At 40.7% G+C, this 12,898-nt stretch overlaps 1 protein-coding gene across 4 annotated transcripts in view; it reads left to right on the top strand.

The window, feature by feature from the left end:
- CNOT4 (CCR4-NOT transcription complex subunit 4) overlaps positions 1–5,716 on the top strand; it is a 119,484-nt gene extending 113,768 nt beyond the window's left edge. For 2 of the 4 annotated variants that reach the window (XM_066362778.1, XM_066362777.1), the window contains exons 11-12: positions 3,401–3,613; positions 4,308–5,716. In XM_066362778.1, coding sequence (XP_066218875.1) covers positions 3,401–3,613; positions 4,308–4,609 — 515 coding nt within the window. In that variant the 3' untranslated portion in view covers positions 4,610–5,716. The remainder of the gene's footprint in view (positions 1–3,400; positions 3,614–4,307) is intronic. The other 2 variants (XM_066362780.1, XM_066362779.1) reach the window with 1 other exon arrangement.
- The last annotated feature ends 7,182 nt before the right edge of the window (positions 5,717–12,898 follow it).

Below are 12,898 nucleotides of genomic sequence, written 5' to 3'. Positions count from 1 at the left end.
AGAGCTAGGGTTGTGTGTGTGTATGTATGTGTGTCTAGCATCTAGTGGGTAGAGACCAGCAGTGCTGCAGCCCCTACAACAAGTAGTTAATTATATAGTCCAAAATGTCATTAGAGTGCCAAGGTTGATAAATCGTCCTGTTGGTATATTGCAAGGAATGGAATTAACAGAAGTTCAAAAAGCTAAAACAAATTTGGGTCAGTGGCAGGAGCAAGGTAAGAGGTAACTTTAAGTACGCTGCACAGAGATGAGCTAGTTTGATGGTGTTAAGAGTTAGCTGATTTCTCTTGCCCTTTCTTTGTGCCAAGACTTGGCACAGCAATCGTGGAGAAAACAGTGATGAAAACTTTTCTTCTGTGGAACTTGGAATGTGTCAGTCCCATTCCAAGAGCTGAATGTGTCAGTCCACTTTGCTAGACACTTGCAGCTTCTCTGTATACTGTTTACCTGGGCTGTCAGGCTCCCAAAATGACTAGGTCACTTGACTGCTTTTTGACAAGGTTGGAAAAGTTATAAATTGGCTAATTTATTTCCCAAGGTATCTTACAATCATAATTCACCCAGAAAGCTCTGAGTTTCTCACTGTTTCTAGATCATGTGCCATTTGTGAATTTATTTGACATACTCTTGCTTGATTTCATTAGTCTAAAATCAGAGAAACAATCGTCTTTTTTTTTTAAAGTAGACTTTATTGTTTAGAGCAATTTTAAGTTCACAGCAAAATTGAGTGGAAATTTAGAGTTCCCATAAAACCCCTGTCCATGAACAAATGTCTTTGGAGTTTACTGTAATACTAATTTTCTTTAAAATAAATTTTTATTTTAGAGAGAGAGGAAGGGAAAGAGAGAGAGAAACATCGATTTGTTGTTCTACTTATTTGTGCATTCATCAGCTGATTCTTGTATGTACCCTGATCAGATATCGAACCCGCAACCTCAGCATATCGGGTTGACACTCTAACCAAGTTACTGAGCCTGGGCCACGTAATACCAATTGTCAAATAAAGTTTATGTAAGTGCAGTGTTATTCCATTAATGCAAAATTAAGGGTTTCTTAGTTTTTTTGTTTTGTTTTTTACAGTGACAGAGAGTCAGAGAGAGGGATAGACAGACAGGAATGGAGAGAAATGAGAAGCATCAATCATTAGTTTTTTGTTGCAACACCTTAGTTGTTCATTGATTGCTTTCTCATATGTGCCTTAACCGTGGGGCCACAGCAGACCGAGTAACCCCTTGCTCAAGCCAGCAACCTTGGGTCCAAGCTGGTGAGCTTTACTCAAACCAGATGAGCCCGCGCTCAAGCTGGCGACCTCGGGGTCTCGAACCTGGGTCCTCCGCATCCCAGTCTGACGCTCTATCCACTGCGCCACCGCCCAGTCAGGCAAGGGGGTTTCTTAGTTTTAGTTCTTACTAAATAAAGCAAAACAAGGCAAAAATCAGTCTGAGTGAGTTACAGGTATTTTCTTTTTCCCTACTCAGTAGAAGAGAGAGGCTAAAATTATCTGCATATCTTCTTATTAACTTTGGCTACCTAGTTCAGGACCATTCATCTTCAAAATTTTTCCACGATTATACATCATCTTTTTTTTATCGGGGAACGGTTATTTCCCTGCCAGGAGGTTTTCCTAGTTTTCCAAAGTTCAGTTCCTGGATAATTGAAAACCTTCTTAAGTCATTCAATCTGACAGCATGACTACTTTAAAGGTTGGATGTTCCACAGTCACCAAACATTCCTGTAATTGAGGGACCTTATTAGTGCGATCTTGTTGATGTCACATGCAGTTGGAGCCAGGGAAATGCTGATGATTGTGTTGTTGACTAGAATTGCCCCCCAACTTCCTTGCAAAGTCCAGTCTACCCTGCTAATTGATGGACATACTATAATGCTGCTTTTTTTTTTCTTTTTTGCTTCCATTTAATCATAGGTTTCTTAGGCCCCTGGGTTCTCCCTTAAATAGTTGACCCATTAAAAGGTCAGTTAATAGTCTATACAACAGACAGACAGTTGGTGTTATTAAAAAAGCAGCAACTCAGGTAGAGTCTGGGTTCAGGTTGGTCCTCACTATCTATACAAGTTCTGTGGGGGTGCCTTATTAATTGTACAACATGATGAAAATGAGCAAAGAAAAGGGTCAGCTTTAAGAAATTGCATTGATTGTGAAATGCAAGTAGGTGGAAAAAAATTATTTTCCCTTCTTTTGACTTATTTGTATAGTGTAGCTTGCCTTTTCTTCACTTTAGTAAATGTGGAGATGACTTGTTCTTGAGTTTCATTGTAGATTTTTGTCTTTTTATAAATAAGGTTAATATAAGGTTAAATGATTCACTTGCTGAAACAGGATATAATTTGGCATAGATCAGTGATTGGTGCAAAACAAAATTTTGAATTCACCAAAGAGCATTGACTGTTAAAATATAATCATCATCATCAACATTTTTACATCATCACATCGGTGATTGCTAATCAATTCCAGAAATAATCTTCTAGGCTCTTCTCAAAAACCCCAGTTGGTAGTTTAACCTATATTCCTATTTTCAATTAATTCTAAGCACTAGTTAGACTTTATCCTTTCCTCCTGAGCAGTTAGTTATACTATGTGGATTCTGGATGGTGGTAGATCGTTCGTCACAGTTTATAAAAGACATCTTATATTGATAGTGCCTTGTCATGTGTGATACTATTCATAAATAGAACCCAGAAAACTAACCGTAGGACTTCCGGACTGGTGTTTTCAGTGATTGGTAGAACTGTTGGTGCAGGGTAGGCAGACTACGCAGGAAATTACTCTGTCTGAAAGGTAGCTTAGCCCCTGCCTCTTTGGCCTTCGTGAAAATGGGAAAATACTCTTCGAATTCAAAAGCCTAGTCATTACTGCCTTTCTTCTTTGAAATGCATTACCAGTTTTGTAATCAGGAAGAACTTAATTATTTTTCTTTTTCTATTGTCTTATGTTTATTCTTCATAAAATGACGTATTCCTTTGAAAGGGCTCAGAAATAAGCAGGCTTGCTTTTTTAAAATAGAATAAATCAGTTCAGCTGGCTAAGTGCCTTGCTAACTGAGAAAGAACTTCATAAGGTAGCCAGACATAGATGGCGTTCTGGAGCGCTGTGTCTGTAAACTGATTATTGATTCACAAATGAAAATTGGGAAAAGCCTGAAGGAAGAGAAACCCCTGCTCCTGATCCTTGAGCAAGTTTTTCTTCATGTGCCTCAGGGGCTCCGAACTCCCGAGCAAAATCCTAACCAAGTTTATCTTCCTAGGACAAACCCATTTTAAATGCTAAATAAAGGAAGAATAATTCTTCTCCCATTTAACCACTAAAGAACAACCTCTGTTTCTAACGTCAGCTTTTTATTTTTTTTTTTATCTTTCATTTTTTTGTTGGTAAATCTCCCAGACAACAGCAGTTCTGTAGAGAGTTTAAATATGAAGGAATGGCAGGACGGGCTAAGGGCACTTCTACCCAACATTAACATCAACTTTGGTGGACTGCCCAATTCCTCCTCCCCCTCCAACGCCAACCACAGTGCACCACCGTCCAACACTGCCACCACCGACAGCCTGAGTTGGGACAACCCTGGCAGCTGGACAGACCCAGCCATCATCACAGGTAACTTTCTCACTCCTTCGGCTCCACTGACCGCCATCCGTTTGGTTTGTAGTGCAGATTAACCTAAAACAGAAATCTCTTTCCCATCAGTTTCTTTGCGCAAAGCCACCATGTAGGTGGCTTGTTGTTGTTGTTTTTCCTCAGGGGTGCAGTCTAGCATAACTCTGTTGGCCTAACTGTGTAATAATAAGGCATTGGGTGCCCAGGTTGCTTCTTTGGTGTAAGTAGGCACTAACGTCTGCAGCAGGTGCATACGTTTTAGGTCTCCAGTACAATAAGGATCTGACTTACCTTTTAAAGGAACATACTCCACTTTTTAAAATAAAGCTCTCTATTATAAGGCTTTCTTGTTTATGGATTCCTATTTGAGGAGGAGCACAATTGGGAAATACTGTCATGCAATTCTGGGGACTCATTTCTGCCTCTCTGACCCTGTGACAGTTGGGGACAATGTGTAGTTGAAGAAGAGGCATGGGTTTCGGTGACAATGAATCGTGGTGGGTGTGGGTAGGGGATAAAAGGAACGTAAGGTAAAAAAGGTTTTCCTTGGAAGGGGTTGAAAATTGTTTATTTCTTCTGTTTCTTTTTGGGCAAACTAATCACCTTTAAAAAAAAAAAAGTTTTTTTTGTGGATAAATTTATTCTTTCTGCACAAACTCACCGTGTTCCTTCTTGTTATCTTTTCTCTCCCTAGGTATTCCAGCCTCTTCAGGAAACAGTTTAGACTCTCTTCAAGATGACAATCCGCCACACTGGCTCAAGTCCCTGCAGGCACTCACAGAGATGGACGGCCCCGGCGCCGCCCCATCACAAACGCACCACAGCGCCCCCTTCAGCACACAGATCCCTGCGCACAGAGCCAGTTGGAACCCCTACCCTCCTCCTTCAAACCCTTCCAACTTCCACTCCCCGCCCCCAGGCTTCCAGACGGCCTTCAGACCCCCCAGCAAAACCCCCACAGATTTACTACAGAGCTCGACACTGGACCGCCATTAGGAAAAGAGGAGAAACCAGTAGAAAACGCAGGATTTTCCCCGCCCTGTTTTCTCCCTCTCGGCCCACCACCCACCGCTCCCTTCGCATCTCTTTTAAGTTCTGAAGAATTCGGTTCCCGATTGATTTGTTTTCTCCCTGTCCCCAGGTGCAATGCGATCGCAGGGTCATCACCATCTTTATTTTCTTTATTGTAAGAATTTCTGTTGATCCAGCATTTGAGTGACACTGTTGAATGTTTCCTAAAAAAAGAAAAAAGGCCTTTTTTAAGGAAGAAGAAAAAAAAAAAAGAAATCAAAGGGCAGTCTCGATACTTAGAAAATTAGTTTGTCGCGCCTAATAATGACGTAAATCTGCTTAGCAGAAAATGACGATTAATCTCTAGGACTGGTCAAGTAAATGTGTTATCAACTGCAGAAGTCCGAAAACCAGGTGAATTGAAGTGAGATTGCTAATTGCGTGAGGGAAAGCAGTGGTCCTGGCCTCCATCTTCTGTTCGGCTTATCCCTAGTGCAGGGCAAATGCCTTTTTAAAATTTAATTTCGTCTTTAATTCCTTTGGCAAGTTGATGGAGAAGACTTGATTGTGTTATTGTTAAGCAAAAGGATTGATTGGAAGTTGAAGGAAAGACAAATTGATCTGTAAGTGGCCAATTGCTAGGAGTTTATAAGAAGGGAAAGAAGTTATTTGATTTTATTTTTCTAAGGAAAAAAAAAATTTTGGCTTTAGACTTAAATTCCAATGTTTTCAAGAAAAAAGTCTTCACAGATTTAATACCTATGCATAATATAAAAGCTGAAATATAAGTGATTTCTTGAGTCTCATTTGTCAGAATCTTTTTTTCTTTTACTTTAAATTCACCAGACTAGGACATTCTGGGATAGCACTGCGCTGGGCCATCCATCATCATGAGGAGCCAATCTCTGACCTCCCTGCCTGCAGCTTTTACTTAACCCTGTAGTTTCTGGACATTTGTGCAGTATTGAAAAGACAGGAGAAAAGAAAACAAACCTGGTTATAACCTGACGCTAAAACTAAAAACAAGGAAATGTACCTCTTTCTTCAGAATTAAAACTAAAATCTTAAATAAAACAAAAAACTTGATGATGACCCTTGGATTGTTCTGGGTTCTTTTGTCTTTCTACTTTATTGCCTGTGAGTTTGAAGTGTTCTGTGATCACGGTCACGGGATGTCTCCATGGGTCGTGCATCTTCAACAATAGGGAGAATGGTAGAGAAGAAATGGTAGAGAAGAAATTAAGGGAAAAAATTGTTTTATTGTCAGTCTACCATCTTTGAAGTTCATCTTGTGCCAAAGAAGTCCTTTTCTAGTTGCTTTTCTGTAGATGATACCTCCTTATACTGTTGTATTATGCCAATCAGCCCTTCCCCACTGGGGAATCTCATGTGCCAGGAAGGAGCAGATGGGCTACTGTTGTGCTGAGATGTTGGCTGTCTTGGGGACACATGACAGGAGCCAAACAAGTACAGCACCTGTGTGAGCGCCATGATGGGAAACAGTGATGTATTCTCCCCCCCCCCCATTCCCTGAATGACCAGCCTTTCTGGGGAACACCTAATGATGGAGAGAAAGATAGGCACACCGCATTTGACAGAGGACAGAAGTGAAAGGTCCCCTACCAGATTCCTAGTATTCTATAGGGTTTAGATGTCCTGACTTGATTCCATTCAAGTCCACAGTTGGGAGTTTGCTTGTTTTCGGCCACATCCGTTAAGGGAATCTTTGTAGAATGAATGAAGTAGATCCAAATCTTAGGTTCTATGTATTGGGGTGATTTTCTCCTTACCTTTACCTTGTACCTGAATCTGCTACCAATCCTCCTGACATCTCCCTCCAAAATAAACAGTTTCTACACAGTTCTTGAAAACTGAAACGGGGTAGTTTCACGTGTCACCACAAATAGATGTTGACTGGGTGAATGATGAATTGTGGGGCTTTTTCCCTTTTCTAATTTATCAAAATGGTACTGTGATAGAGAGGAGAGGACTAAAGACTTCAGGTTCTCTTTGTCCTGTAAACTTTGCTTCGATGATGGGTCAACACATATAATTAATCAAGTGCTCATGAATTGTAATCAAGGGTTTGAGGGGTGGCAGTTGGATATTCCTGAAGTATGGATAGATTAACAAAAAAACGTTGCTTTGTCTGTAAAAGGGGGGAAATTCTACCTTGCAAGGCTATGCTGTGACTGTAGTTTAATGACTCATGCATAAGACTTTAAAACATAAATATTCAAAGAAGAATAAAACAATCAAAATCTGTGTGCTTACCACTCAAGTTAAAAGTAGAACCACTATATCTAAAAAGACCCCCTCTCCTCTTCTCCAATATATAAATACTTTCTTTTCTTTGCTCACCATCCACAAATAACCATTATCTTGGTTTGTGTATTAATCTTTCTTCAGTTTTGCTGTAGATATCCCTGAGAAATACATTGTTTAGTTTTAGAAAAACTGAGAAGTAAACCAAACCCTAGCCGTGTAAGAAAAGGGCAACGTCACAATGCGATCAAGGTTTTTAGAAAATAAAACAGATTTTCTGGGTCATAGTTTGGCTTTATCTTCTCTGATAACTTCTAGAAAGGCAAATTTGGGGGAGACAATGTTTCAAGCTCATGAGTGAATCCTGGACAACAGGGTCCAGCATCGTTGGGGCATCCAACAGGGCGCTCGTGTGAGCCTGGTCCTGGATGTCTGGCTGAGAGCAGGGCTGTGTTCTGTGTCTAAGCTCAGCATGGCTTCCCTCCAGTTTTCTGGAATAGATTATAGGAGTGGGCTGGTTTAAGATAAGCATCGGCTGATAGTACACCAGGGCTCGGAGAGAACAGAAATAACCTATTAGTTTTGGTGATCAGGTAAGCACAGAAAAGAGCCTGGACCAACTGACAGGCAGTCTGTCAGTAGCATCGCAGTGAGATGTTGGTACCGAGAACCCTCAGTGTCTGTCTCCGGTCACTATACTCAGATCCGGTACACAGCTGTTGTTCCTAGTATTTTCACCTCTGTCCTTTCTTGCATCATTCTCCTCTGTATATCTATATGCCATACCGTAGTCTTTTTAGTATATGTGTGTGCTGCCAAAGTGAGCACTATCCCTTGTCTTTAAAAAAAAATTATAATTTTGTTGGAGTGACATTCTATAGTAACTTGAAAAAGGTGTGGGAAATAAATATTGAGTAATTGACATATCTGAAAATACTCTGTCCTCGGTTAACAGTTTGGTAAATACAGGATTCTAAATTGTAAATATTTTTTCCTTTCAAGTTTTTGAAGGCATAACTACTCTGTTGTCTTCTTGTATGGCTGTTAAAAAATCCAAAGCTGCTCTGATCCTTTATATATAATCTTCCCCCTCACCCCCCCCCCCCCAAAGTGTATAGAAATTGTGTCTTTTGTGCTCTGAAATTTCACAATGGTCTTCCTGGGTGTGGGTCTATTTTAATTCATTGTGCTGGATACACAATAGACTTTAAAATCTGGCCACTCATGTCCTTCAGTTCTGGGAAATTTTCTTGACATATTTTGTTAGTGAATTTCTTGCAATCATTTTTTCTATTCTCTCTTCTGAATATCTTATTCAAATATCGGACCTTCTGAACTTTCCTTCTGTTTGTCTTCTTTTTCAAATTTTCCTTCTCTGTTTATTGCTCTTCCTTCTAACAAGGTTTATCTCAACTTTATTGTTTATAGTTTTAGTCTCCTTGTATTGTTTCTATTTTTCCAAGTTGGTTTAATTGTTTGTTAAATTGGTTTGCTTTGATCTCTATCTTCCATAATAGCAACTTGGTTATCTGCTCATGACTAAGATCAAGAGCTGATAGGAAGTTTTGGAAACGTGAAGGCTACGTGTTGGAACTATACTGCTAGAAGATTTGGCTGGGCCATGTTGGGGAACCCTCTACTCTCAATGTCTTTAGTCTTTTACTTTGGGGCTGGTCACATTCCAAAGAGAAGAGTCTTACAATGGCTGGCCTGGAGGGTAAGGGTCTGATGGCCAGGGCTGGATTGGTGGTCTCTGTATTCATTATGCATATATTTATTTAATCCCTGTTTTGAATTCTTTCCAGAGATCAAGTCTCCAGGTATCCACCCAGTCAGGGTAAGTGTGGTTGCTCTGTGGTGTGGAGCTGGAGAATGAATCTAAGTAACTAACTTCTTAAAACATCTTTCTTACTAATCTTCATTTTCACCCTACCCTGCACCTCTTTTCCTTGGTTCAGGGATTCCTGGCACTGTCGGTTTCTGTGTGGTGAGGATTGTGTGGTTGGGTCTCAGCTTTCCTCACCATTAGCTTGAGGCTTCTCAGATCAGATAAGTGAGTTCACTCAACTATCTGCCTTCTAGGTCATCACATTTTGTTCTGTTGACTCCTTATAGTTCCCCTGTTTTCTCCTTATTCTAGTTGTAGTAGACATATAGGAAGAAACGAAGTTAAAGATGTGGGTATAATCTATCATCTTAGTCCTGATTTGTGCTCTGATTTTATAAGTGAATAGGCATAGTTTGTGAGGAAGGAGGGGGAGTGCTTCTTGTCATTGGTCAATGAACGCCAGTCACCATGTTGTATATTTGTTAGTTTGGCACCTGCCCATATGTTTACACTGAAGTGGTTTCTCCCTTTATAACATCCTCTTTTCCAATGAAACTCTTTTGACATAGTCAGTAGTTTGTTTTCCCAAGGCTCATCATACAGGAGAGTTATTTCAATGGTTAAAATTTCAGTCTGCTTATTAAAAGCAAGTTTTACTTTCCTTTTATTGCAATTTGATGGGAGGGTTGCAAGTCAGATGATGCCAGTCATTTTCTAGGCTACTTTACATTTAGAACTATTCTAGAAATTGCAGGGGAGGAAAAAATAGTCTGTCCTTAATTGTGTATGAATTATATCTTGAAAATACATAATAAGTGTCAACAACATATTTTCACAAGGTTTATACTATGTTAACTAATATAAAGCTGAATGCAGTTAGTTCTGTCCAACATTTTGTGCCTGAACTTGAAGACAAGACATACCCTGTATCATTTGATTTAAGGTCATTATATTGAAGGAATTTAAGCTTTTAAAAGTGAAACAACTTATATACCTTAAATATAATCATGAGACATACCCTTTGTCAGATGCAGCTACTTCTGTGCAAGTGGTCTATTCAAGTGAAAGATGACTGAGGTAATAAGCATGAACTCTTTAAAAAAATACTTATATTGCCTAGCCTGTGGTGGTGCAGTGAATAGAGCACTGACCTGGGACACTGAGGTCGCTGGTTCAAAACCCTGTGGGCTTGCCTGGTCAAGGCACGTACGATGAGCAACTAAAGTGAGGCAACTATGAGTTGAAATTTCTTAATTTAAATACGCTAAGGCCCACAATTAAGAACATTTAAAGAGAAATAAATGATCTGTGGCTTTCTTAGTTTCAGCTTTAGTTTTCGCAAAACTAAAATAATGTCTATACACTGCCTGGTATATAGTCCAGAAGACTTCTGTTGGGCAGATAAAATGTATTATGCTCACTTTGTTAAAGATTACGCTCCCCACGAGGAGGCCGTTGCCCAGGTGATATTAATGTGTGTTGGGGCGGGTTAAAGGCAGGCAGAATCCTTGTAGCCTGGGGCTTGGTTTTGGGATTAAGCCTTTCCTACCCTTTTTGATGCGGGGCGGTACAAGCCAATCATGCCTCAGAGAAGTGACTTTGTAGTAGAGACTTCCCTGTTTTGTATATTGGATTAGAGGTTGTGAAGCTACAATATAAAGTGGGGGCAGAACGGGAGTTGGCCCTCTTGGTTCCTGAGATTATCATTAGAGCAGAGAGCAGAAAGAGGCCATGTGGCCAGGAGAAGCAGCCAAGATGGCAGAGTGCTGAGTGAGATGCCAGTTTGTGTAGAGTTTGTATCTGGGATAAGGAAGAAGATGGGGAACTGAGGAGAATAAGGCTGGTGAGCTAGAAACCTTTGATTCTAGGAAACTCTGATAAATCAGTGGCTTTGTGAGCACTGAATGTGATTGGGTTTTGGAGCCCAGTGTGTGTTTTTACTTGCCCGCCGGGTGCAAGCTAGAATTAAAGATGACAGCCCATCAGTTTTTGGCTCCGTTGTTTCTTTACCGACTGTCCGAATCCAATGCGAACCTGCATAGGCCGGGCTGCTGTGATAGTGGTCCTGGCCGTGCCTGCTGGCTTTACAACTTCCTTTTTTTATTTTTCATTGTTGTGTCAGTAGCATGAATTCCTTGGCTTTGATTAGTCTCCATAATATGCAACAGTAGACAAATAGGTCCAAAGAAGTTGGGTTTCTGTCCTGGATCATGGATTTTACAGCAGAGATAGAACTAATCGTTGGCCATCTGCAACTACACTTATCCTTGACTTTGGTCCGACTCCCTTTCTGTTTTGGAGCTCCCCGTGCTATGTCAGCTTTCTGGTTTATATTTATAAAACAACTAAGATAAGGGCGCTTTATCTGTTTCCCCTGGTTTTAGCTAAGTGGTAATGGAAGAAAGGATATGAAGAGATAATGTACTTATCGCAAATCATAAAGTGAGTCAAAGGATGGTTGAGAAAGAGAGCCCTTAAGGAGGACTTCTTGACACTTCTGTGTTTATATGGAGTTTTGTTTACATTGAATTAGGCTACCACCTTAACCAGTATCTTCTGGACTTGGTACAGATAAGGGCTAACGACAAGGTAATTGTCTTCAAATATTTAAGAACAATTACATAGGAGAGGGAACAGGATGAAGGACATAGTTAGTGTTAAGATGTAAAAAAAGGATTGGGGTTTAATTTAGTCCCAGTTTTTATTTCTTTTTCTTCAAACATCTACTTGAGGCTGGCCATTATGCCCAGGTGCTCATGTGATCCCTGCTCTGCTGAAAAAGTTTCATTGGTTAACTCTAAAACAAGACTGCATGTGAGTGTCAGAAGTACAAAATGTCAAAGTAGCAAAAGCTCTGGATAAGCTGAGACTTGGGTGGGGGGGACAGCCTTCACAAAGGAAGACTTCGAGGTGGCACAGAGCACGGTGAGGGACCGCATCTCGGTTTGGAAGGAACCTGGGGTTTGTGCGGTTGGCTCACCAGAGAAAAGGCCTGAGGGTGCATTGGGTACAGCTCCTGTTGGAAATGAGTCAGTTGCTCGTTTGCAAGCAGGGAAGAGACGTGATACGATTGTACTTTATAAATATACGTTGGTTACTGACCAGGCGGTGGCGCAGTGGATAGAGCATTGGACTGGGATGTGGAGGACCCAGGTTCGAGACCCTGAAGTCGCCAGCTTGAGCACGAGGTCATCTGGTTTGAGCAAGGCTCATCAGCTTGAGCACAAGGTCGCTGGCCCGAGCAAGGGGCACTCTGTCTGTCTGCTGTATCCTCCCCCCACACCCGTCAAGGCACATATGAGAGATCAGTCAATGAACAACTAAGGAGCTGCAATGAAGAATTGATGCTTCTCATCTCTTTCCCTTCCTGTCTGTCTGTCCCTATCTGACTCTCTCTGTCTCTGCCACAATAAATAAATACATATTTTATAAATATACGATGGTGCTTTATAAATATACAGCTCTGGGCATAAATGGTGAGGATGGCGCGATGCTGAAGTAGAGTTGTCCGGGCTAATGAAAGAACCCAAGGCATGTAAGGTTTGGCCTCACAAGGGCCATCGATGACCTAAAATCATCCACAAAATATGGTAGGTGCCTATATGTTTTATCAAAACATTAAAAAAAGAAGTTCATGATATAATAAAAGTCTCGCTACTAACCCTAGAGAACTAGTCCAGGTGAAGGTTATTGGATATAGTTAAAGGGTAAGAAAAGCAATTTCAGAACTGTTTTAGGTTTCCCCTAGATCCCCCACTAGATTGTAAGCTGTTTGAGAGCAGGGGGCGCGGGTACTTATTAAGCGACATATCCCCAGCACTTAGCAAAGGGCCTGGCACGCAGTAGCCTCTCAAGAATTATTTTACTTGAACATCAGAGTGAAATATACTGCTCACAAAAATTAGAGGATACTTCAAAATGAATATGAAGCGATAAAATATCCCCTCATTTTTGTGAGCAGTATGTATACGATGTGGTTTTAAGCCAGATAACTGCAATAAATAAGCATTTTGGTGCTTAAAGGATATGTGGGCTCATGAAAAGGAACTGGTTGCAAAGGAAGACGATTCTTATTTTTGGATCTGCTGAGTTGTACGTCTCAGCAGGTCATCCAGGTGGCAGTGCCCAGGAAATAGTTGAAAATTTGGGTGTGGAGCTTAGGAGAAAGGCCAGAGGTAGTA

Source organism: Saccopteryx leptura, chromosome 2 (assembly GCF_036850995.1).
Source record: "Saccopteryx leptura isolate mSacLep1 chromosome 2, mSacLep1_pri_phased_curated, whole genome shotgun sequence".
Lineage (NCBI taxonomy): Eukaryota > Metazoa > Chordata > Mammalia > Chiroptera > Emballonuridae > Saccopteryx > Saccopteryx leptura.
Note: the sequence above shows the minus strand (reverse complement) of the source record. Positions and strands in the feature narration are given on the sequence as shown.